Source organism: Amphiura filiformis, chromosome 14, assembly GCF_039555335.1.
Source record: "Amphiura filiformis chromosome 14, Afil_fr2py, whole genome shotgun sequence".
Taxonomy (NCBI): domain Eukaryota; kingdom Metazoa; phylum Echinodermata; class Ophiuroidea; order Amphilepidida; family Amphiuridae; genus Amphiura; species Amphiura filiformis.
The window spans coordinates 45,926,073-45,952,569 of NC_092641.1; the positions used below are offsets into that span (position 1 = coordinate 45,926,073).

General features: G+C 37.3%; 1 protein-coding gene across 3 annotated transcripts; it reads right to left on the reverse strand.

Annotated features, from left to right (window-relative positions):
* Positions 1–1,167: 1,167 nt before the first annotated feature.
* Positions 1,168–24,273, reverse strand: LOC140170184 (uncharacterized). Of its 3 annotated transcripts, none has more exons than XM_072193514.1 (4): positions 23,702–24,273; positions 5,691–5,908; positions 3,362–3,559; positions 1,168–1,974 (listed from the first exon to the last, which is right to left on the reverse strand). In XM_072193514.1, exons 1-4 carry the CDS (start codon positions 23,751–23,753, stop codon positions 1,495–1,497), a joined length of 948 nt encoding a protein of 315 aa, XP_072049615.1. In that variant the 5' UTR covers positions 23,754–24,273; the 3' UTR covers positions 1,168–1,494. The 3 variants fall into 3 exon arrangements, with proteins under 3 accessions (XP_072049615.1, XP_072049614.1, XP_072049616.1); XM_072193513.1 differs by lacking the exon at positions 23,702–24,273 and adding an exon at positions 11,469–11,594; XM_072193515.1 differs by lacking the exons at positions 1,168–1,974; positions 3,362–3,559; positions 5,691–5,908 and adding exons at positions 18,893–20,851; positions 21,539–21,721; positions 22,309–22,526 and having other exon boundaries at positions 23,702–24,020.
* Positions 24,274–26,497: the final 2,224 nt, after the last annotated feature.

Consider the following 26,497-nt stretch of genomic DNA (forward strand, 5'->3'; position numbering starts at 1 on the left):
TATCACTAATACGCTATACCATAAAAGTGGGTAACTTTATACAAACAATCTTGGCAAAAGGTCTTGGAACACATTCGTGCAGTTTTGCAAAGCGTTCCATCATTGATTGACAGGAAGAGGGGGGATGTTTAACATCATTATTTCAGATGTACTGTTAATTTCTAAACACAACATTTTGCCAAGGCTGTAGTTTATAATCAAAGATGGCATTAATTACTTCAACTTTTCATGACATTAAATTAATGAAGCTTTATAGCACCTCCACTTTGTCATGTTCTAGAAATATTATGAACTCGTGTACACGTATTTAACAGGCGTAACGTTATATTGGTATACGTCACATACGTCACTTTGTGAGGCATGCGCAAGGCAACGCGTTAGTTGCGCTTAGTTGCATGTCGTTCTCGTACAAGCTTGTGCATGGCAATACCATTTTGAGTCACAATTTTTCTTAACGATACTTTTTGCATTTTGATCAACTTTGAACTTTCTGTGCAATAACTTAAGCAATCAATATATGTAAATGATGTAAATACTTGTTTTAATTTGTTTATTCAGTGACACGGTTATTTATTTATTTATTTGTTTGTTTGTTTGTTTGTTTGTTTGTTTGTTTGTTTATTTATTTATTTATTTATTCGAGTTTTTTTTGCCTGTTGTACTTAATTTTGGAGTGGTATACTAGTACCTACAGTAGTACATATTTCTGAAACAATTGTACCGTCGTAAATGTTGGAATATTTTAATTCCTGAATTAAACGAGATTAAATAAATATGCACATCCATATTTCTTTTGAACTTTTTAATATTTACTGCTTCGTTCTTGAAACATAAGACTTTTACTTTTATTTTCAAATTCAATCCTTTTTCCACGGATTGGAAACATCAATCAATGCTCTGAACCTGAAGCATCAAGCAATGAAAATTACCAAGAATGGTACAATACACATTCTTTTTGAGTCGTGGAATGGATTAAAAATGAAAACAAAAGTGTGGATTTTAAATTGTTATGATTCAAGAACGAAAATTTTCGGAATTCAAAAATAGGCGGCAAAAAAAACACTCAAAGATATTAATTATCTGATGGTACAGTTCTTTTAGAGATACCTTGTATTTTAAAAGTCCTATGCATTTTTTTATTATAGTAACCACCACCTACTATATGAATTGCCTTTAATGGCCTATTCAGTGATCCCAGCAAAGGTGTAAAACTTAAGGATAAGGCATTACAATTGTCATTTGGTATTTTTGCTACGAAACATTTGGCAAAAAACAAAGAAAAAGTTGGGAGCCCCATTCATACATGCAGATAGTTTCTCTACAGATTCATGTAAAATGTCTCACTTTGTTTTTAATACACGGCTTTCCACTAGCAGACTATGTTAGCACATCTATGACACTAACAAACTGGTGCCAAAATCTGAATTTTGATGATTGTTATAGCGTGACGATCCTCCGAATGAGCAAATCACTAAATGGGCCTTTGATGTATTTTCATTTTATGGTGACTGGCGCATTAATTTTTAAAGAGCCACTGTACTGAAATTCACCGACATAATTACCAGAGGGAGGAAAAGAGGGATCGTACTGACCAGCCCAACAAACAACTAAGACATAAATATGTGAGTACTGCCCAGACTGAGTTGTCAGATCAACTATATTGTTGGGAACCTGCATGTCATTGTACCCCACAACATTAGGGCCATCAACCTCGCAGGGCAATTTCTCACATATGTACTGTGCATAGGAGCTGATTCCATCAGTACCAAAGACTGTGCTGGTGATCTTGTAGTCGTCAGTAGTAAATGGATTCGGACAGAATGTGATCTCCAAGAGAGCTTCTTGTAGATAGCCAAGACGTTGGTTGGTTTCTACCGTAACGATCTCTGTGAGATACTCGGTGTCGGCATTCAGATGGCGCCTGGAATAGGATTGCTTCACTGGTGCCACGTAGTCCTTTCTCGCGTTTGCATCCTGATAGAAGCAATGAAATTAAATCAATGCACATTTAATTGATGTTTAAACTATAAGTGCGACCAATTACAATCTTTCCTTCAAATTTGCATACAAAATAATCATTGCTCCTCTACAAGTCCAAAGTGCCTAGGGAATGTTTAGGTATCCACGGGTAAGAGATCGAAAACAAACCTCTATGTCTTTCTTCTTGCAAAGTCCCAGTGGCGACGAGGATTTTATTCGGGGGGGGGAGCAAGAGGTGTGTGTAAAAATCGGAAATTTTGCATTTCTTGCACAGAATCGTGGGTTTTTTGGTGATATTTTGCACAGAATTGTGGGTTTTTCGGTGATCTTTTTTTACTGACAAGAGGGCAAACAATGCAAAAAGTTGACCAAAGCTATGGCAAAAGAAACTATTATGATAGTTTCAACTATTGTGATTTTTTCAATTTTGTCATTTTCCAATAGAGAACTACACCAGGAGTGCTCATCTTAAAGCAATAATGTGCGATTTGCATAATGAATGGATTCCTATTTAAATGTTTGTTTTCACTGCTCACATTATCCCCTTTTAATTTCGAGCCAAACTAATGAGGTATAACGAAGAAAATCGCGATTTCATTCCAGCGCCGAAAATGCGTTTACTACGCTCGCCGATCGTATTACATGTAACTGCACGGAGCATCGCACGTCCTTTCTTGCCTTTGCATCCTGTTTTATAGAAGCAATAAAATCAAATCAATGCACATTTAATAGATGTTTAAACTATAAGTGCGACCAATTACAATCCTTCCTTCACATTTACATACAAAATGATCATTGCTCCTCTAGAATAAAGTCCAAAGTGCCTAGGGAATGTTTAAGTATCCACAGGTAACAGATCGATGTTGTTGACGTGAGTCAATTTTTATGACCCCCCCCCCGTAACGCGGGCTAATTTTGTTTACGACCCCCCCCCCCCAATCTTGATTTGAAAATATTTATGACCACACCTCTCCCCACCCCTTCAGCCCACACAGACTCAAGACAAATTATTCATTGTTGGAACTAAGGCACTGAGCGCACAAGAAATTGATTGTAAGTGCAAAGAAAGTGCGTGGAGCGTGCATATATTTTAATCGTAATACGAAAGAACGCCTGGTGAGCGCGCAAAAAGTTTGCATTATGTAATTAAAGATTGTGCACACATTTTGATTGTAAGCTAAAAGAATGCGCATGTAGCATGCGAAAGTTTGGAGTAACCAGCCCTTAATAATTTTATAACCCCCCCCCCCGTTTTTGGTGTCAAGAATTTATGACCCCCACACACTATTTTTTGGTATGAAAAGATTATATGACCCCCCCAGTATATTCATGACATGACACCCACCCCCCTTCCAAATAAAATAAAATGTTAGCCACTTACATTAACATTGTCTTTCTTCTTGTTCTGGACATTTTGGTCTTTGTCGACATCTACATGTATAGAGAAAGAAATAGCAGCAACTTCTCCAGCCGTAGCTTTGAGGTACAGGTCCTTGGTACTAGGCCAATGCGGTACGATACAGTACGGACCGGGTATACCAGCTTCGTCGGTGTTGCTGCAAAGAGCGTCTTTCTCAGTCTGCAAGGAAGAAGAAAAATAATTAAAGATTCTTTCTCGTTGATGGTAGAACTTGGAAATGACCGTGACTTTGGTAGGATTGGTACATGTATGATTTGTCGGGTTTTGTTTAATTCTAAACTGACGTCTGTAGGGTGTATGGAATAAGACTGAAACTATAATTGTTCAAATTTTTTTTTTTTTAAATATAACATTTGCAGACGATGAGCCGTTTCAAATTTGTAGAATCAGTAAAACCTGGGATTGATGGCGGTTGGAGGAGGATCTTGATTATAATTGACGACCAAATTAAAAAGACTAGTTTGAGTCTGACGTCAGTGCAAAGGCGCGGCGTGATTGGTTGCTGACCTGTGCAGTACGGCATTTTTAGCCTGGTTGACAGGACGTCATACACAAACTAGTCTTTTTAATTCGGTCTTCAATTACAACCCCGTGCAAAAATCCAACGATTAGTAAAAGCACACATGCACAAAAAAATAGTCCTAATACTAGGTATGTCACAGTGGCTGCACAATAATTCTGCTACACTGTGCATGCAAGCATAACAGTGAATTGAAAAGGGCGCGCTTCAAATTTGGCCAATTTTAGAAAGCATCCATGTCATTAAATGAATTTCTTTATATGCTTCATTTATCCAAATTGTTTAAATTTTTAATACATGGTCTTTCCGAGGCTAACATCGGGTCCTCAAAAATTAAAAATTGTTTTGTTTAAGAGCTACTGACTGTTTTTATGGATTTTTGAAGATCGCTCATAAATCAGTAAATATAGGCCTATTGAAGTAAAGGAACTACCACCATTTAGCTGAAATACTAATCTTTCTTAGCATGTAAATTAATTCCGTCGACAACGAATGAAACACTTCCCTAAAACTAGTTGAAGCAAAACATTAATCAATGATATTTTTAGGGAGTAATTTTCCAAACCACAATAGCACTAAGCCATTGTGTGTGTCCAAGGCCATACTATTTTTGTATACGCGGTACAGTAAAATGGCTATTGCTTTTACTGATTCTCCTCCCATGTTAATCCAGATGACAAAATGTTAATTTAAAGTCTCATTGCAACTGAATTTTAATTTTTACTTTTCGGACTTGGCTTTGAGTAATGGTTACACATACCATGTTTACAGTAAAAATTAAAATTATATTCTAGACACCGTCAAAATGTCAAACTTTTTATTTTTTTTGTATTGTTTTTAAATAATTAACTGCAGTTCATTTATTCAACCTCATAACAGGATCATACTTAAAAAATTTATGATGAATGAACAGACATTCATTAAATATTGAAAAAAAACCTAAAATACTCATGCCTAATTTGCATAATAAAATCATAAATACATAATTAGCTGTAATTACCTAATTTGCATAATTAATTACTTTTTGTGTATTTTTGTTATCAATTGAAAGAACTTTGCATACATATGTGTGCAAAAAAACCCGCACCTTTATATCATGTACGGTTTTCTATTGGCATCAATTTTGCATATTAATTAGCTGAACTTAGTCATTTTTTGAGATTTAATTTGTCTGCAGATTGGCCGAAATTGCTAAAATAGTATATTTGGTTAATTTATTATAATTATTCAATGATAGATTTTTTAATTTTGTTTTCTGTAACGAAGTCAGGAAAGATAGGCATTTAACATGTGATATTTATATTAACGCTGCTTTTTCAAGCAAGCGTCCAAATATACCTTCAAAATCTCGAAATGTGCCAATTTTGTCATTACAGCCATTTGTGGCAGGATTTCATTCCATCTACGAGCATCTTTAAATTGACACTACGTCACAATGCATTGACCGATTTCAATTCTGTTTTTTGATTTTTGATGCTTTAATAAAGCTCAATAATGTAGGAACATTAAATAACGTGTTTCTGCTGCGATTATTTTTGAGGTGATATGCCTACTAATACTATGTGTGGTACAATATAATGTATTCTATTACACTCGCGGCCCATTAAAAATCACGCACTGTGATTTGTAGATTTGTCAAAACGGTTCGCGTGAAAGCACTATATTTGAAAAAATGTGTAATCATTGCGTATGGCTAATAATGTTATTCCTCAATATAACACCACTCCTATCTTTGCTTTGGATAAGAAATAAACGCTTGCTCATATTTACCTTTGATGGATCATCCACGATGTAATAATACACGACCCCCATATTGGGTTGCCATGATGTGTTGTTATTAAGTAGTACTGTTGAATTGACAGTTTCACCTAAGAATTGCTGACACAAAGACGCTATAAATGTCTTGGATTCACCCTGGCTTAGAGTTGATATAGCAGTAGTGATGTATCGGGTTGAAACTGGCACCAGGATTGGCTGGGCTCTTGTCACTAGAAACAATAACAAAACACTAGTTTTAAACAATGACGCCTTTTTCTTCCGGAAAAAATGGTAAAATTTGGCCAAAAATATGGGACTCGGGTATAGAAACGGGTTCCATATTTTTCATAAATATGAGTCCAACTTACAAACTCTCTGAGGCACATCCCTACCCAAACCAAACTTGGGACCATCTACCAGGGTTAACATTTAGCCCATCCCTTACTTGTCCGGATATGATACAACCCAGTCTCCCTACTATTAAAGTGATCATAAACACATACCAAAAAGTAATTCCCCCCCTTAAGGAAAGACCATTACTCCAAACCGTTTTGTTTTATGCCAAATTTGGGGATATGCATTCGAAGCAAAATGACACCTCATTTGCTGCAATGGCCCCAATATTGATGTCACAGCGTACATTTAAATGACAGTAACCCAAGATTTGAAAGTTGCAGCAAAATCTTACTTGATCACATATTGAAACATGACAAGCAGGGTTTACTTTAAAGCACGAAACACGCGTATTTACGCGTTCACGCACTTTGCAGACCCCTTCAAATCCTGGAGTTCAAAGTCCAACGCGTACAAAATCTTGAAAACGTACGCGTTCAAATATTACAAGATTTGAATAATTATAGAAACGCATTGTTAAAAACGGTTTTATTGTATGCCATTTAGGACCTTGTTGGTCAGAAAAAATATTGAAATCTTCATGTTTTAATTTGATATTAAATGAGTAATGACCACTAATGTAAATAATGACGATTGTTATTGATTATATCATGTTTTGATAATGTGCAAGTATACCCAGCAAACACAAAACGTTTTGGACATCATTCGCAAAAGGTTAGAAAAGGTTATTAGAAAACGTTTAAATGTCGGGTTATATAAAGGGTATAAACATTTTCATAACATTCAAAAACATTTTTTGATAATTCTCTGCAAATATTCTAACATAATGTTACATACCTGTTGACAAAATATTTGAAAGTGGTGCAATTTTTTTTACACTCTAAAATGTGTAAAATATTGCCAAATGTGCGTAAATTGTAAATTTGTCAGAAAAATGGCAACATTGTATTATTTTCACAAGTTCGATGCTAAAAAATATTTGTTTTATGACTTAAATGTAATATTCAATTGTAAAATGTGTTGCCTGATTTGCGTAAATTTTTGAACATCAACAAATTTGGGGCTAAATAAATATTTGTATTATGAATTAGATGTAATATTTATCTGTACATTTGTTTGTTAAGGTAAGTGCATATTTTTCACAGTGTAAAATGTGTAAAAATGCACGTAATTTTGGTAACATGCAATCTATTTTACACAAAATGGCATTTACACACCGTTGACCTAGTCTAAAATCTTCATGTATTATGAGCATGAACGTCGATCAAGACTCTTCATCTGACTGCATGGCTACTTTTACCAAGTTCTTCACTACACTAGTAATTTCTCAAAAAAAATAGGCCATGGGAGCGGGGGGCGAGTCCTCCCAAATTTGTCCATAGGGGACGTCCCACCTATGAAACCTAATAGATAACCTATTAATTCTAATAGAAGAAAAATTAAAGCAAATCATTGTCCTGGGCATCTTTCCTTTTAGCCCTAAAACACTGTATTTTGGGCCAAAAATGGGGTAAAATTTCTAAATTGCATGAGCTCGTCCATCAAATACCAGAATTCACCTTCATTTTTGGGCTAAAATAGCCTGAAAATTAAAATAAAATTGAGGGCTTCCCGTGCAAATGTCCCAGTAAAACAAGCACAAAACATGCTAGATCCCTTCTTATTAATACTTCGGCCACCTAATGTACTGGTCTCCCTGGATGGTAAGGCAGGGCGTCCCTCAACCGTATTACAGACTCAAGGAGAAATTCAGGCAAAGCGCGCAAAATTAGGCAATTTTACCCTATTTTAGCCCAAAACGGTATTTTAGGGCTAAAAGGAAAGGTGCACAGGACATTTATTTGCTTTAATTTCTTATCTATTAGGATTCATAGGTGAGACGTCCCCTATGGACAAATTTGAACGACGCGTCCCCCCCTCCAGCTTCCACTGCCTATGAGGGAGGCAGTCTGTTGAGGAAGTCCTAGTGCAGTGAAGAATTTGATTAATAAACATGGACACATATGAATTAAATTAATAGTTTACAACATTAATTCAGACAAAATAGGTAGCAAATTAAGATATTGCAAATGATTTTAATAGTGCACTTTGAAAATAAAAATGTGCAGCCCGTGCAGTTCTTCATTGTTTATTTCTAGCCCGGTGTGTTAAAAAGGTTGTCTACCCCTGCTTTAGGTGGATAAGGATGACACTCTCGTCATCAATGATAGAGGATTAAATACGGTAACATTATTCCCAGTCATATACCGTAATAAATCAACAACAATGAAATGGAATTTGTGCCTCTTGTTTCCTGTGTGTTAACTACTTAATGTATAGTATGAAAATGTTAATCTATTTAACAGTGGTCTTAAAATTCATGTATATTAAAGATTAAATATAGAAAAGTGAGTCGCAAATGGCCATTTGCCAATTTATGGCTAATTATTACCATATAATTATTTTGGGCTACTTAGTTTTCCTATTTGCCTAGAAATACTGGAATTTTCGATATTTCATATTTACGTTAGAGGGAGGGAGGGGTTCAGCCTCCTAACGAAAGGACTTTCGTTTATAGGACTTCATCGAACTTTCGGATTGTTCCCTTAAGGATAAGGCTAATAGAGGAGATAATTAAATGGGCCCCGTATTGCTCCTTGTCCATGGGCCCCCGGGCGGGTGGACAGGGTGAAGGAAGTCCATGGGCCCCGAGGGTTCAGGGGAAAAACGAAAATTAAACTAGGGGGAAATATGAAGGAATAGGGCTGATGAAGGAGATGTTAAAAGGCCCCACACTGCTCCTTGTCCATGTGCCACAGAGGCTACGCCCCTGCCTGTGATTGCCATCCATTACATCCTTTCTTCCATCCATAACATCACTGCTCTTTTCCTTGTGACTCATTAGCTCTTTAATGTCCGATTTTTTTTTATAAAATGTTAATCAGAAAAGAAAAGATATTTAGAAGGGTAAATGTAACTTTATTAACTGACTTGTCATTAGTTTTAATTACCTAGAGCTCCATGAAAGTACAACCAGGTTCATTAATGTCATTAAGTTTATGGTATTATGTTTAAAAAATGTAAATCAGAATGCAAAAACGAATACAAACTTTGCAAAATAGCATAAAATGCGCACAGCTGCCTACATTTCATGAAATTACAGTCTCTGTAAAATGTAATAATCAGAAAAAATATTTGGAGGCTATGTTTTCATTTCAAATATCAATCCGTTTAATTGAATTATCATTTTTACTACTCTATGAAAGTACACAGCCGGTTTACTGATATCAAATTAAAAGGTATTATTTAAAAAAATGTTAATCATGAAAATTGAAAAAACGCATTGAAACATTGTATTAAATGTTGCATATAAAATGCACACATGTCCCTACAATCTCAAAATGTGATAAGATTTCTGTAAATTTCGCAAGTTAAATGAAGCAAAGGTGCATAAGTTGTCGGCAAATTGTATAAAATTCGGCAAAGTTGCATACAAATTCCATTAAAAAAGATTGAACATGCTGTTTATTAATTAAATGGCCATATAGTGCTTAGTTTTATACACAACGATGTTTAGTTCATAAACATGGTGTTTATGAACACAAGTAATATACCTTTGATACCCTAATGATCTAATGTGTTTATCAGTTAGGAACGGATATGTTTAGTTTAGCGTTGAAACTGTTTTATTTAGTATTTACCTCTACCTTGACACCAAGAAGAGTTTAAAAAGCGTTACAAGTAAATATTATTGAAGTTTAGGTATGCGTATAAAATGCACCCCCTGATTACGCCTTTATTATATCAATTCGCATGTCATCCACTGGTAAAGTTGTCCAGCTGATTTGCTCACAAATTGCGCGCTGAGCGAGCGAGCACAACCTTCAACATTTTAAAAGAAAGTCTATAATGTGTATCTTTCTTGGACTGAAGAAGCGTAACCTGTTCTAATATACGGGTGGATGGACCTTTCAAGTAGGGTCGGTCTTGCTGTTGTTGTTATTGGGTTTTTTTGTTGTTGTTTTTTTGTTTTGTTTTTTGTTAAAAATCACAAAAATCTGTAAATAAAATGCCATTTTATTTGCAACTGATTTTACATGCATATAGCAAATAAAATAAACTTCAGTTTTTTCCCTAATTATCATGATCCTTCGTCCCCTTTGCACAAGCACGTGCATAGCAACCAGCTCGAGAAAGGGGAACTGCACATGCGATGTACATGCGCACACTGGTTTTACAAGACTATTTCCCCTTTGTGACGTCAGCCCGACCAAGAGAATGTTTAGGAGAGCTGCAAGTGGGTGGACAGGGTGAACGAAGTCCGGGGGCAGGGTTCAGGGGCCCGAGCTTAAGCGAAAATGAAATAAGGCTGATAAAGAAGATATTAAAAGGGCCCGCACCGCTCCTTGTCCATGGGCCCCCGAGGCTCTTGCTAGACGCCCCTGCAACCATTAAAACAAAATTTTTCGAAATTTTGAGTTGTATTGCTCCTGTGGTTTTGATATGAGAAGCAAAAACGTGTACAAAAATGCTACATAATACGATTTACATATTTTCGTTTGTGGTTACCACTTTTTACCGTGTTTCTCATCGCTTATGATATTCCATTTCTTCAATCTAAATATTGTACTTTTAAAATGTTCCGTCAGTAGGCCTACACGAAAGGTTTGCGGTGCCGCATACGAGACGTTCCACATGCAAAATACGCTCTAATGCAAATTATCTTATTATTTACTTTCAAAATCTCATCAATATCAATGATTTTCTCCTCTATCTATGAATCGATTTGCTTACTCGCCAACTTACTCCCCCAAAGATGAACAGTACGTTGCCGAGTAAAAAACAATAGCTGCGGCCTAATTTTACTAGTCTAGTAACTTACGCACGTTTGGAAGTCTCAAAATTCCAAGATACTCGCCAATTTACTCCGCAAAAGATGAAGAGTAAGTTGCCGAGTATATAACAATAGAACTTACTAGTCTAGTAACTTAAGCTGATTTGGAAGTCTCAAAATGCGAGATACTCGCCAACTTACTAAACTATTAACTTACTCCGAAGTTACGCGGATTTTTGTACCTTTTTTTTCATGAATTTCGTAAATTCTGTATAATAAAGCAATATACTTTTGCTACAACTATAAATAGTCCCAGGTCGCTCGATTTCGGGCATTCATATCACACTTAATAATAGTGTTGTCTTTTTCTTTGGTTAAAATAGTCTTTTTATAGAATAATTTTGAAAATGCTTATAGACGTCATATATATAATATAGATGTTACAAGGATTGAGGAAAACATTAACAGAACAAGCAGTACTACAAATAATAGAACAGCAACAATATTTAACAATCTAAAATTATCGGTTTAGGGCACCATTCAATGAAAATATAAATAACTATCGAATATGTAGCAGCATTTTTACTCAAACCCCCTTAGTGCTAGAAGAGATAATATCTTACCTGAAATTATACATGCAGTTAAAGCAAAACTTATGAGTAGTAAACGAGACATGCTGAATTGAGTGGTGACAAAATGGAACTTAACTTGCTGCTGCCGATGTTACACCTTTGTTTGTATCCGGACTAAAACTGAGCATTTGAAGTGTAAATAATATGCCTATAGCCTATACACTAGTACAATGTATAATGCCGTGTACAACATTGAATGGTTGAATGGTATATAAATATTAAATATCTACAGGGTGTATCAAAATGATTGGTACCGACGACTTCTCTTTTTTTTTTGGGCAGAATATTTTTTACTATTTTTGTACCAGTTTGGGGTTAATTGTTTAATATTTAAAAATTATAGTAGTTTTATCTTTTCTAAGAATTTTAGATAATCAAGATAGCACATTTCGTTCAGAAGTTACATGATTCTAACGGAAAGTAGGTGTTTTTACACTTTTCATCGCAACACTGGATCAGTAACGCTCCGTTTTCAAAGCTCTATTTTACTACAAATACCTTTTAAGTTTGACTGATAATGTTTTATTCTTTCCTTGCCTATTTCTTCATTCATAATGTATATTAATGATCTAATAATATTTATTGGTTGAGAGTAATGCCTTTTAGGACGGTAATTATTTACATTGTAGTATAAGATGCATTGAGATTACTAAGTAGACGGTGTAGCAGAATGGGTAGACAGTGTCTGTTAGGTAAAACCTGTTTATTGGAATGGCTCCACAGTATTCCACACTTCAGGGTTTCATAGTGAAGAATTACTGGTTGACACGAAGCTATGGAGAAGTTCAGAGAAGATTTAGAATATAGTTTCCGAGAGCAAGTAGTATCCCATCATTCCCATGCAAACATGCTATAACTTACAATGTTTCAAAATTTGGTATGGGCAGTTACAGAATGGATCAATCCCATGTGTTAAGTTGCATGACCCCTTTTTTGGACAGATTTTCCCAATCTCATGGAAAGACCCCCTTTTTTGGAACCTTCTCACTGAAAGACCACCCTTTTTCGGTGTCTTGGGTCTCACCAAAAGACCCCTAGTTTCGAACTGCTGTCCGCACATCCCCGTCACTTCCAAAGTCGAGTGCCCCCCGGTCCATTGGCAAGGAGCAGTGGGGGGCCATTTTAATATCTTCTTTATCAGCTTTATTTCATTTTCGCTTAAGCTCGGGCCCATGAACCCTGGCCACCGGACTTCGTTCATCCTGTCCACCCACTTGCTACGCCCCTGGCAGCTCTCCAAAACATGCTGCAAGGAACCCCCTTTTATGACCATACAATTTAGACAGCAGAGTCCAGATCAGTGAACAAAAGCACTGCTTAGTCATGATAATTAGGAAAAATGAAGTTTATTATACATATATATTGGCTATATGCATGTGAAATCGGCCGTTTTTGGGCCAAAAGTGGAGTTTGACGGAAATTGTTGCATGTAAAATCAGCTGTAGTGGGCAAAAAGTAGATTTATTTTGACTGAAATAAACGCGTGAGGGGAAAGTTGCAAATAAAATGGCATTTTATTTACAGATTTTTGTGATTTTTAACAACATAAAACAGGCCAGAAAGTAACAGGCAAAGTATTAGATGATCTATCCATAGCCTCCATCCTAGAGGTGTCTGAAGGTAGTGATTCAAGGAGGGGCATCAAGTCACTCTTGGAGAAAGTGATGAAAAGTGATCCATCTGGTGCAAAGAGAGCACTGGGTACTACAGAGAACTCATCTCTCGAGCTTTGGATATCAGCTCACTTCCATCCTTGCCTTTCACTGCAATAGCACTTGATGACCACGCGTGGAGTTTCACTATCTACATGGGTACTCGCAAATTAAACTTGTTGCTTAGTATCGTTTCAGACACAAAATGTGGCGAACTTTTTTCTTGTCCTTTTTCGTCTCTTTTATGGGTGTCTTACTGAATCTTTGCAGACATGATGGCTTTAGTTACGATATGTATGACCTCATCATATTCATCACCAAATGCGTGTTTGTCAGGGCAACATTCTTTTTCTGTCTTTTTGCATCTGTGAGCTAATGGTGCTGCTTTTTCTCTGTAGATTTTAGACCATCTATTTGCCAAGCCTCATTTGCAACATGAGGCAACAAGAAATAAGGATTTGAGTAATGCCAACAAGGTCTCTTCGCCTATTTTCATAATTATGCACTGGAAACTCATTTAGGTTTGATTTTATTATCATTGAATACCTATGGGCTGTAGAGCTGCAAAAAGGCATTATTTGTCAAGAGTGGGTAAAAACATGCTTAGAATTGGCAGAGCTGTCTGTTTCTGGGAAAGCTATAACATTTACAATGAAGTGCACCTAGTCTTTGATCGCTATGACTCCAGACATCTTCTTGATCCAGACACGGACGTCTTAAAACTGACTGTAAGACACCATCCAAACCTTGTGCAGCTGGTACAAGTGTGATAACTCTGAGTGAGCCATAGAAACATAAAACTAGGACCAACATGTTTTAGGGCTATCAAAAGCAGCAGATCTTCCTGGGTTTGTCTGGAGCCGAAATTACTAGGAAGTTTATTGGCAACTGGGTTTGTCTGGAGCCGAAATTACTAGGAAGTTTATTGGCAAAGGCAATAAAACATGCTGGAAGGTCTTAGATAATTTGGATGCCAACCATGATATCATTATAGCGTTTTCCCAACTTGGTGTGACAGACACTATTTCTGAAGCCGTCAGTGATGCCACATTAACTCCAGATGCCGTCAAATGACGATATGGTCAGACTTGGTGTACCAGTGAACGATGCAAGTGTAAAATTAATGGACTGTTTTTCACAGACTTCTGTACATGCCGTGAAGACAAATAACTATGTGCAGGGGCGAAGCAAAGAGCCTCGGGGGCCCATGGACAAGAAACAGTTCGGGCCCTTTTAGCAGGGCCGGATTTACCATTTGGCCAGAGGGGCCCCAAAAATTGTCCTGTGCAACACCATGTTTTGCACCACAATATGGTAACATTGCAAAATTTTGCGCGCTTCACGCATATCATATTAACCCTTCAACATAGCAAAATTCACCTCCATTTTGGGCTAAAACGGTCTGAAATTAAACATTATTTCGCGCGAAAATGTCCCAGTAAAATCGGAACATAATATATTTATCTCATATCTTATAGTAAGCCTCCAACTTGGCCTCTTGAGTGCGCTGCCTTCCTCACGGTGAGTTTGGGGCCTCCAAACTTTGGCCTGGCCCAGGTATATAAATTCGGCCTTGGTACTTTTAGCATCTCCTTAATCAGCGCTTATTGCTTGGGGCCCCCTGAACCCTCGGGGCCCATGGACTTCGTCCACCCTGTCCCCCGCTTGCTATGTGACAATGCTCCTTCTCATACAGAAAGTGACCGTGACGATGAAGAGGACAGAGATGATGATGTTTAACAAGCCTAGCAGGACTTGCAACAACTTTATGTAAATCCATATAATCTAGATGCCACCGGTTAAATTACGAATCTGTATGTTATTCATAGATGTGTAGGGCACTGGTGTTTGAAATGGCTCTCACCAGGACTGTCATTTTAAAATTCATGGTGGCAGTGAAAGGACCATTGTTACAAATTATGGGATGGTGATTTTGCAACCGCCATTATCATTATCATAAACATGGGTATTGCCACCATTTTTAGCCTTCTATGTTGCTCACAAGCCAAGATATGAGTGAAAGTATGTTTTCCATGTCGGCCATTTTGAAATTCAAGATGGCCGCCAAACTAAACTACTTACAACTAATTTAACGGCTTTTCCGGAATCCTTGGTATCACAAACATGGGTATTGCCACCATTTTTAACCTTGTATGTTGCCCACAAGCTGAGATATATGGCAACATAATAGTGAATATGGCGGCCATTTTGAAATCCAAGATGTCCGCCCTCTGCAGCATTTCCAAAATTGGCAACAAAGATTTTCCTGTTCCTAGACATGTGTAGAACATATCCAGATAGGTGGCATCTTCTAATCATTAAAATTCTACGGACTCCTAGTTTGGGACACTTTGCCCGTTTTAAACTTCTATAACTGTAGAAACTTTTCAACAAGTTTCCAAAATTCCAGATTCCAGAGTAATCGTAGCTAGTATTACATAAACCCGTAAGTAAAATTGAATATGAAAATAAAACAGATGCATTTGAGACAACCTAATCGTTCTTTACTCCATATTCATTATCCCCCGTGTATAAATATGGGTGGTAACAATATCCTTACATAAACAAACCCACTATCCCTTTTATAAAATCATGCCAGTATTCCCAACAAAAGCGGGTGAGATGGAACACCTGAGATGCATATGAATAATTCTACCACTCCAGAGTAAATTTGTCATGGTGCAACCAATATGGGTAGCTTGGTTAAAGGTGTGTGATCATGTGTCATAATCTGTTTCTATCTTACATTCAGGCCTACCATTATAACAATCTTTTTCTAAATTTTTAGTCGCATTGCTCCAGCGGTATTGACATGAGAAGCAAAAATGTATATGAAATGCCCCATAGGATTTACATACTTCCGGTGGTAGTCGCCATATTTTTACCACGGTTTTGTTCACACCATCTGAATGAAACATATTATGAGCTTTCTTCTGATACCAAATTGTTGATGAGGAAAATGGGGAGGCTGTCGTTCTGGTCACACACCTTTAAGAATGAACAGCTCAACCAATGTGAAATGATATCTAAAATCGCCCATTCAGTCACTTCAAGACAGATATAGATCGATGTCAGTTGAATTTATTGTCAAAATATTCCCCACATTGCATTATGCACGTCATTTTCCAAGGAACTGAACCCAAAAAATTATGAATTATGGTCTAATTTACTTCATTCATTAATATATTAAACAATAATACTGATCAGTTTGTGAAGGGAAACAACAAAAACGGCCATTCGGTACAGACCCTGGTTCGGTATCGCAAAAGACGTGAAACTGGACGCCAACGGCCGTTTTTGTTTTGATTACTATTTGGTATATTTTGTTATTCATGAGTGACTAATAGAGGAAATAGAATATATATCTAAGTTATTATATTGACCAGCGAGAGGTAGATACCAGGCAATTTGATTGAATAAATACAGTAAAATACAGTAAGATGAAATAAAATGCAGTACAATAAAATCAAATATTATTTTTTATTTGCAAAAGAAATAAAAAATAAGAAGAAGAAAAGAAACAAAACAAAATAAAATATAATATGAAATGAAAATGAAATTAAGGTACATGTTATGTTCAGCCCTCAATATCCTAAACAAAGACTAATTATGTAAAATTTAAAACAAGCAGCCAAAAACTCAAAGATGCAGCTATTGACTGCTGGTTCAATATTACTGCATTCAGTAAGTATTATAACATATCTATAATATAGAGTACCTGTAGCTGTGAGGGCACTGTAGCTGTATGTATGAGTACCACCAGCATCAGATAGTGATGCTGTTTGACCCCCAATGACCCCATATGACCTCTGACCCTAGATGACCTTGGCTTGATCCCCTTTGACCTTTGATGACCTCGGTTTTATTTGAGACATCCGTTTGAAATTTAGAAATCATTTTCAGCTATGAATGCTGGGAAGACATTGCAGGGAGTGGTGAAATCTTCCTGTTCCTGTCATATTGAGAATTTTTTATACCAAGTTTGAAATTTGACCCCCTCCGTAATGACCTTTGACCTCGGTTGACCTCAATGTTATTTTGCGCATATATTCCCCTCGTAGCAAGGATTCCACCCACCAAGTTTGAGCCCGATCGGACAAAGTTTGAAATTTGACCCCTCCGTAATGACCTTTGACCTTGGTTGACCCTCGATTTTATTTCGGGCATGTATTCCCCTCGCATCAAGGATTCCACCCACCAAGTTTGAGCCCGATCGGACAAAGTTTGAAATTTGACCCCCTCCGTAATGACCTTTGACCTTGGTTGACCCTCGATTTTATTTCGGGCATGTATTCCCCTCGCATCAAGGATTCCACCCACCAAGTTTGAGCCCGATCGGACAAAGTTTGACATTTGACCCCTCTGTAATGACCTTTGACCTTGGTTGACCCTCGATTTTATTTCGGGCATGTATTCCCCTCGTATCAAGGATTCCACCTACCAAGTTTGGGCCCGATCGGACAAAGTTGAAATTTTGACCTTTGACCTTGACCTCCGATGACCTTTCAAACTACCCCATAAACGTGGAATGCCCGATACCTATCTATATCCGAAATATCGGAGCGATGCGTCGAAGCGCGTCGAAACGCATCGCCGGACAGACAGACCCACAGAGCTTATTATTTTATTAGTATAGATATCTATAATTGTTTAGGATATACAGGGATGAACATAACTGAACCTCTTAAGATTCAAAGTTAAAACTTAAAACTTAAAGTTCAAAGTTAAAACTCTTTTGCACACAGTATATTCGACCATATTTCAGACACTGGACACCTCCGGATTTATTTCCATTAAAAATAATTAATAATATTTAAATGTATACCATATTTTCGCTAAACTTGCACTTGTTGAACTGGGGGAATTTATGACACCCTGTCAAACTATTTTAATCAATTTTAATCGGATATCAAACATAACCTAGGAGAGGTGGTGGGTGGGATAAAACATTTGCCTTCGTTCTCAATGACGAATTGGCAGAGAATGGCCTTAGTAAACAAAGAGGCGCCGGAGACTCCGACCAGGTACGGCCGTGATTGGACCTCCTCACACAGAACGAGGCACAATTAGTCAGCAACGGTAAAAAAGCAAACATCACGTGACGTCATTAAAGCGAAATCATATCAGCAGCAGGGATAAATGTTTGTTTCATTTGACGAGCAAATTAAACTACATTCCATGGATAAATAACAAAAAATATGACGTGTTTGGGGCTGGAGTAAACTGACATATGAAAATTTTAAGAGAGAAAAAAATCAGGAATCAGCGAGGATTGAACCCCGGTTGCTGTATTACCGGTCCAGAGTCTAACCACTGCATTAGCTGAGTTCACAGTCGGTGCCCGAATACCGACACTTTTTTTAATGATTATTATCCTCACACATTATGGCTACAATGATCTGTTGGTCTATACAGAAATTATAATGTCAACGACGCTATTTAAAATAATGCTAAAAAGTTTTCTTTAAATGTCAAATATTACATAAAATACAGCTAGACCGTAAGGGTTTCAAATGTTGGATCCTTTTCAGGATATTACATGAATTAAGATTTTTGCCGGACTTTCATTTATTTTTGGTGCATTTCGGAGGCATATAACCTCAATTTACGTGCTATTCCAGGCCCTTTAGTCACTCGTTTAAGGATTTTTGGATCGTCCTAAGTGGTATCTCTGTTTATATTATTTTATTATACACAATGAAATGAAATTAAACGTACATTTTCGAACAAGCACAATCAACAGAACAAACAACAAACCCTACGTTTTTGTTGAAATTGTGTTGTATTTATTCAAACCAAAAATACATTTAAAACACTTCATATATTGAAATATAAATTTTGAATTAGCAACATACACCAAATTATCAGTAAAACGGTAAACAATACGCGGATTTAGGGTTTCGCTACCGGAAGTCAATTTGCGTTTTGCATAACAATAGATACAGTTCGGAGATTAATCAATATTCTTTGTTATGCAATACGCATATTGCATTATGGGAAGGAATTTCGGCACAAATTGACTTCCGAAAGAGAAACCCTAAATCTGCGTATTATCGAGCAACCTACTTAGTTATTCAAACATGTCACCAATTACTTATTATCCCCTACCAATCATAACTGAATTTTGAATCAACATACCATCAAAATCTATTCATTCAAAAAATAGGGCGGTCGAAAGACCTTTATAATGTGAAGCGCAGTGAATTGGCTTTCGACCAGAAATCTGAAGTGCGTTGGTTCGATTCCCGCACCTATTCTTGGCTTATTTGTCAGTTCGTTTGCTTTACCGTAGCCGGACAAACCATTTAATGAAAGAGATATATGTGAACTTGCTTTCTAGTTCACGGGTCAAAGGTAGTTGCAAAGAGATGAAACGAACTTCACAATTACCAAATCATAAAAATATTGTAATTTAAACATGACATGATATCTACCATGTCTATCTTATAAAACCCCGGCCAAAGCAAACATCGGTTTCTCTACTGTTTACGGAACATTATCCTGGAGATATTAATTGTTCCTGTGTGAATTAATTATTTACAAAAGTCAATCATGAATGTGGTAAATACTTGACACATTTCGAAATACAATTTACAAACGACATTTGCATACTTTGATCGCTAAAGTTGTTGCAAGGAAAGTTCGATGTTGATCAAAATGCAAACAGTGATATAATACCTGTTGGCATTTTTTTATTATTATTTAGTGGCGCGTCCTTACATTCCAGACAGACAGATATTTGACTTTGGACACTTAATGCTGCTGGTTCAGGAAAGTATCCAACAAACTATTATAAATTCTGAAAGAAACAACAATATTTAATATGCAATTTGATCTGAGTATAATCATAGGTAAACAGGGGGTAGCCGTTACCTAATATGAACAGGGCCGGATTTACCTTTTTGGAGGCCCTGGGCCAGGCCAAAATTTGGAGGCCCCAAACGCACCGTGAGGAAGGCATGTGCACTCAAGTGGGCAAGTTTTTAGATTTTACTAGGAAATTTGTGCGCGAAAAGTTTAGCACAAATTGTAGTTGAATTTTGCTATATAACAGGCCAGTGCGCGCGAAACGAGCAAAATTTTGCAATGTTCGTGCCCTATTTTTGCCCAAAACATGGTGTTTTTCAGCTACAATGGAAGATGCACACAGCACAGGGTAATTTTGGGGGCCTGTAATTTTGGGGGCCCCCAAAATTTGGGGGCCCTGGGCCCGGGCCCATCTGGCCTTATGGTAAATCCGGCCCTGTTATATGAATTCATTTTTTATTCCTCGCGCATTAAAGTGCCACGGTACTGAAATTCCCCGACAATACCATAAGTGGGATCTAACTGACCTGACCAACAAACAATCAACACATAAATATGCGAATACTGCCCAGAGGAAGTTGTCATAGTAACTTCATTGATGGGCAACGCCTTTCCATTTAACGCCACAACGTTAGGACTATCAATCTCACAGGGCAATTTGACACATATGTACTGCGAAAAGGAACTCATCACATCAGTACCAACGACTGTGCTAGTGATCTTGTAGTGGTCTGTAGTTTTAGGATTCGGACAGAATGTGATCTCCAAGAGAGCTTCTTGGTAATAACCAAGACGTTGGTTAGCTTCTATGGTGACGATTTCTGTGAGATACTCGGTGTCAACCTTCAAATGAAGCCTGGAAGTGGATGGCTTCGTATAACCTGGACCAGCATAGTTATTTCTTGTCTTAGAGTCCTGTTAGAAGGAATGGAGGTAATAACATGTTAGGACGAACATATGCTCTTTTACATGAAAGTATTATGATCATTGCTCTTAAGTAGATTTTAAACTGATCAATGATTTGCCGAACAAGAACACCCTAAAGTTCATTAAAAAATCAGGTGTTTGCCTTTTTGGATATAGATGTCCTTTTGACACGTGAAAGCATTGTAAAAAAAAGCATGGATAAGACTACACTGCATTTTTGGGTATACATAGAGAAAACGATATTAATTTACTCTTACAGAGCGGGTAATATATTTACGTGATTTATGAAATGGACATGACATATTATCTGATTATGATCAAATTGGCCTATATAATTGAAGACCTGAGCTGAGCGCAAGAAGACCGTAAGTCCACTTGGCCTCTCAACATGTATACACTAAAGTTACGTATAGTTTCTTAGGGTTTTATAATGTTTAATACATGTTCCAGATTGAAAATATCATGAAAGGTTGTGAAAGATTTGTTTTGGCCCCTGAACATGTATAAAACATTACCAAACTATACGAAACTATACGCAACTTGAGTGTATACATTTTGAGGGAACTTACGGTCTTCTTGCGCTCATCTCTTCAATTGTTGATATTTTAGTGGTGCAACTAGGCAATATATTTTGAAATATCTGAAAATACCTGTAATTCATAGTTCATTATTTACCTTAACAATGCCTTTCGTGGTATTCTTTTGTAAGTAGATATCTATGGAAAAAGAAATAGCGTCAACGTTTCCAGCAATAACTTTGAGGTACAAGTCCTTTCTACTAATCCACTTCTGTATGACACAGCGCGGACCGGCTTGACCAACTTTGTCTGTGTTATTGCAAAGTGCGTCTTTCTGAGTCTGTAATTAGGAAGAAAATAATTAGCTTCTATTAATCTGAGGAATTGTTCACACACATGTAGTCAGGTAAGACATGGCATGGCGTATGACATGGTATGACATGGCGCCATAATATTGTACACTACTGATGTGTTTTTTTTTTTTATTTAATATTAAGTTGATGTTTATTGGATGTATATATAAAGTAATGATAATTTGACTGGTGCGCAATGCACCATTTCCAGACATTCCCATAAGTCTTTGCAATTGAAACCTTAAATACGTCACGCCCACTAGTCTATGTGTACATCCAGTGACGGTGCCAGGGGGCAAGGGGGAGGGCATTTTCTCCCCAACTATTTTTCTTGCCCCCCTCCCACTTTTGAGGCAACAAGCCTAAAATTACATAAATTTCCACTTTTTAAGGCAGTTTTGCGTAAAATTTGTCGATTTTGCACCCCTTCCCCCGAAATTCACTTCCCCCCATGCCCCCGGAAAAAAATCCTGGTGCCGCCACTGCGTACATTTGTTATTTCTGGTTATCGCGCAGTTCAACGTACGTAGTGACTTTCTCGTCGATTTGCGCAGTTCTATTGCGTAATCTTTACCTTTGTTGGGTCATCCACGATATAATAATATACTATTCCCATCGCTGGTTGCCATGATGGGTTGTTATATAGTAGTACTGCTGCATTGACAGTTTCACCTGCGAATTGCTGACACAAAGACGCTATGAATGTCTTGGATTCACCAATCCTTAACGTTGATGTAGCAGTAGTGATGTACCGGGTTGAAACCGGTACCGGTATCTGCTTGGCTCTTATCACTAAAACAATGGAATAACAAAAACATGATTAACAATGAGTAAGTTCCTTGTTATTTGTTTTGGTTCTGGTCATGCGGTTTCCCATTGTCGTAGCTAAGCTCTCGACAGAAGTTGGTATTGATAGCTTTGTCTCGACATTTTGTCAGGAAAATCGTCCATTATGGGAAGGGTGAGTGGGCAGGGCCGTTCCGACCATGAGGCCAGGTAAGGCGGTCGCCTAGGGCGGCAAACGCAGAGGGGCGCAACAACTTCGGGGCGAAAAAAGAAACGGGAATGGAGAAAGAAAAGGGAAGACAAAATGAGTGCGGATAAAAAGAAAAGAAATGGGAGGAAAAATAAAAAGGGGGCGAAATACAAATAGGTCGAAACTGATGAGTTTTTAAGGGGGTAACCTTTTTTGGTATGCTTTGGTGGGGCGGCAGGAAGAGGCTTTGCCTAGGGCGGCAAAATCCCTAGGAACGGGCCTGTGAGTGGGGACGATTAAATAACACTAATAGGCGCCATAAATCACCTGAAACCAATAAAATGATTTTAATTATAGTGGTCTAGGTGAGTGTTGTCGGTCGACTTCAAATGCAAGACGCGCTGCCCAGTTTTGTAGACTTGTAATCGAGGCAAACCCTGTCGTTCACTACCTTCATTCAAGCATAATAGAACTAATATTAAATTTCTGCCCTATTATGACCATCGGGGAGGCACAGGAAAAATGGAACCATTTTTAGATTATCCTTTGAGGTGTAAGGATGCCAACACATATTGGTTCCACTAACATGACTAATGTAGGAAACCTAGATGCTAACTCAAAAATCACCCCATAGCGCCATGCACTATACATGAATGAATGATAAAGATAGCCGTCATATAGATTTAGGTGGTTACACTGCAAAAGCATTGCGTAAATTTTACGGTAACTAAATACATGTTAACTTTGTTGAGTAAACGTTTACTGCATAAGTTTACTAAAGTTGCTTAAACTTTGGTGGTTTTTTGTTGCCTAAGCATTAATATAAACATTTTCCTGTAACTGCTACAAGTTACATTTTGAACAACTCAATTTAACAATCTAAAACATAATGTTCGGTTAGCCATAATTAAATCAAAATGAGAAATAAGTAACAACAATTTCTATTCAAACATGTCATACCTATTTGCATCTGAAGAGACATATATCTTACCTGAAATTATACATGCAGTAAAAGCTAAACATATGAGTAGTAGACGAGACATGGTGACGAAATGCTGCTCCTTATTTGCTGCTTAATAATGATGCCTTTTGTTTGGTTACTGGCTGGTTTATTTAGTTCTTGATAGTGCAAATTGAAGCGGATATGCCTATACTGGTAGTGCCGCGTGCAACACATTAAATGTTGCACAGTGGGTCAAATCCAGCTTCACTCAAAATTTCCCAATATGTAAATGAGATAACCCTAATGCAGTTCCTAACACTCATTTGCATTTTGGGTATATTTAGCTAAATATTGAATGAAGCGTCTACCAAAATCGATGACTACATAATATGGCATGTAATTGCGATTACTCGGGGATTCCCGTAAATTTCGCAATGGGACCCATTTATACTCTTTATCATGTTTATAGGTTAAACAAAAGAAAGAAAAAACAAGTTTCCTACAGGGCCTGATTTCCTGTAGGCATTGGTAGGACGCCCGCATTTCGTGTTTGGTAGTAGTTTTATTCTAATTCTGTTATTCTAAATTTATATTTTCATGTGGAGATAAAAGGAACTACGGTAGTTGAAATCGATATTAACCAGTTTGCTTCGACTATATTTATAAATACGTATTTATAAATACGCATGTGACCACCTCCACGGTGCCATATCGGGTAACAGCTAGACTATGGACTTTTGATTTTAAACGGGATTTTGAATGGGCAAAGTCCCTAACACTCACACTGGCAATCATACTTGTTTATCAATCAAATTTAACCGCAAGCAAATACAAGACGCGTTCATGCACTTATTGACGCGTTCATGCAATTACACAACACAAAGGCGGGGTAGGCCACATACTTGTGTACCATGTAGTTATTAATGGTAATGACAGGTACCCGGAGGATTTAAACCATAACGAGATCGGGGCAACCAATCACAAGCCAGATCCATTTAAAGATGCATTACATCATGGCCAATTTTAGTAGGCCAGATTTCCGACAATCTCATCCATAGAAGCTCATAGACAGCCGTGTTAAGCATGAAAACCGCAATCCAATGTCAGTAGTCCACTTGGGAAGCTAACAAACAGAAGGAGTAGGGTGACTGAAAAGAACAGATGTGAAAATCTATCAATTGTGCACACATTAATTAAATCAGAGTTCCAGAGTATGCACAATGGGCAAGTGGACTACGGGGTAGTCTAGGTAACAGCTTGTAGACAGAAAATCTGGAAGTGACCTTCGACACAAGGGGTGGTCTTCCTGTACATTTGAATGCAAAGGCGGTAAACGGCACCAGATTGTCCAGCAAAATTGTCGATTTTGTTAAACTTTGTGATATTATCATCAACGTTCAAACGTTTCCGTCGATAAATATTTTTTTCGTCGCCAAATACTTTCAAAATGTTTTGATTTGATCATTATTTTGATAACATATTACAAATTCGGAATCTCCCCATGTGTATAAATTTGCTATTCAATTAAAACTGGCATAAGGATTTGATCACATTTGCTGGTCTTGGTATGTCGTGCCCATGGATCACGTGCGTGTTTATAAATACGTATTTATAAATATAATCGAAGGTAGTTGTGAGCATGTGCTGAAAGCAGCGATGTAGCCAGGAATTTTGCAGTGGGAAAAGGCAAAAGGCTGCGGCAAAGAGACTTTCAAGGGGTTAAAATTTGACGACAATTGTCAAAAATGGTAACAAAAAAATATGGAGGCCAGCATTTCAGGGGGCAGAAGGGCGAAAGATGTCTGACCCTGTCTCACAGGGGGAATTTCGCTTAGGTATGTCACACGCACCCCCTCACCCCATGTAAACTCACACACTTACAAGAAACAGATTTGCTCTTTCTTGGTATTATTTTATTACTATTGCCTTTTTATTTAGCGTTTTTTTTAACCAATTAGTCCAGACAAAAAAACTGTTTGTTTGTCCATATATCATATGCATTCATGCATTCTCACTTATGGTCAGGAACCAAGGAGAACCCCGTGAGCATTTGATGATTAAGGTCCAGAATTAGCATTAATATCATACACTGACCTCGAATAATAGGTAGATATGGCGGCAAAAGGGCACCATGCTCAAATAAGAATTCAGGTCACACAGGGTCAAATTTAAAAATCTTGTTATAAACCACATAAAGTATTGCCCTCAAACATAACGATTCCGAAAAGGTATGGTATGACCTATCTGAGATGTATGGTTTTCGAGCAAAAAGGTCAAAGGTCGAAGTTTTTGCTTCACAGGGTCAAAACTTAAAACCCGCTCCGATTTTCATAACAAATGGTCTCTTGTTTGATATTTGATACCAATTCAAATAAAGAATAGTTTGCACAATCTAGGATGTCTCGTTACATAAGTAACCAGATAAGGGGCATGGTCTGAATTACCAGAGGAATACTATTAAAATTGAAATGATTTTATATAAAATCAACCAGATCTAGCATATTATATCCAGATATTTAAACGTTTTCTGACAACCTCTTATACTTTTGAAAAATGTTACGAAAAGGCTTTGTGTTTGCTGGAATGGTACTTGGCAAGAAATAACACTAAAAGTTCATTTTCTAATAAAGTACAAACACGACATAACCAGAGGCTCCGGAAGATTTTGTATATTGGAGGGGTGTTACGAGTCGTACTTGACTCAAGGCCAAAAACACCTTTTACCCGAACTCACACGAATGCACAACACAAATACACTGTTTGATTAAGCTAACAAAATCTAAGTCTTTAATTGAAAATAAAGTATGCTTTGTACATATAACAACAATTACAATAAAATTACAC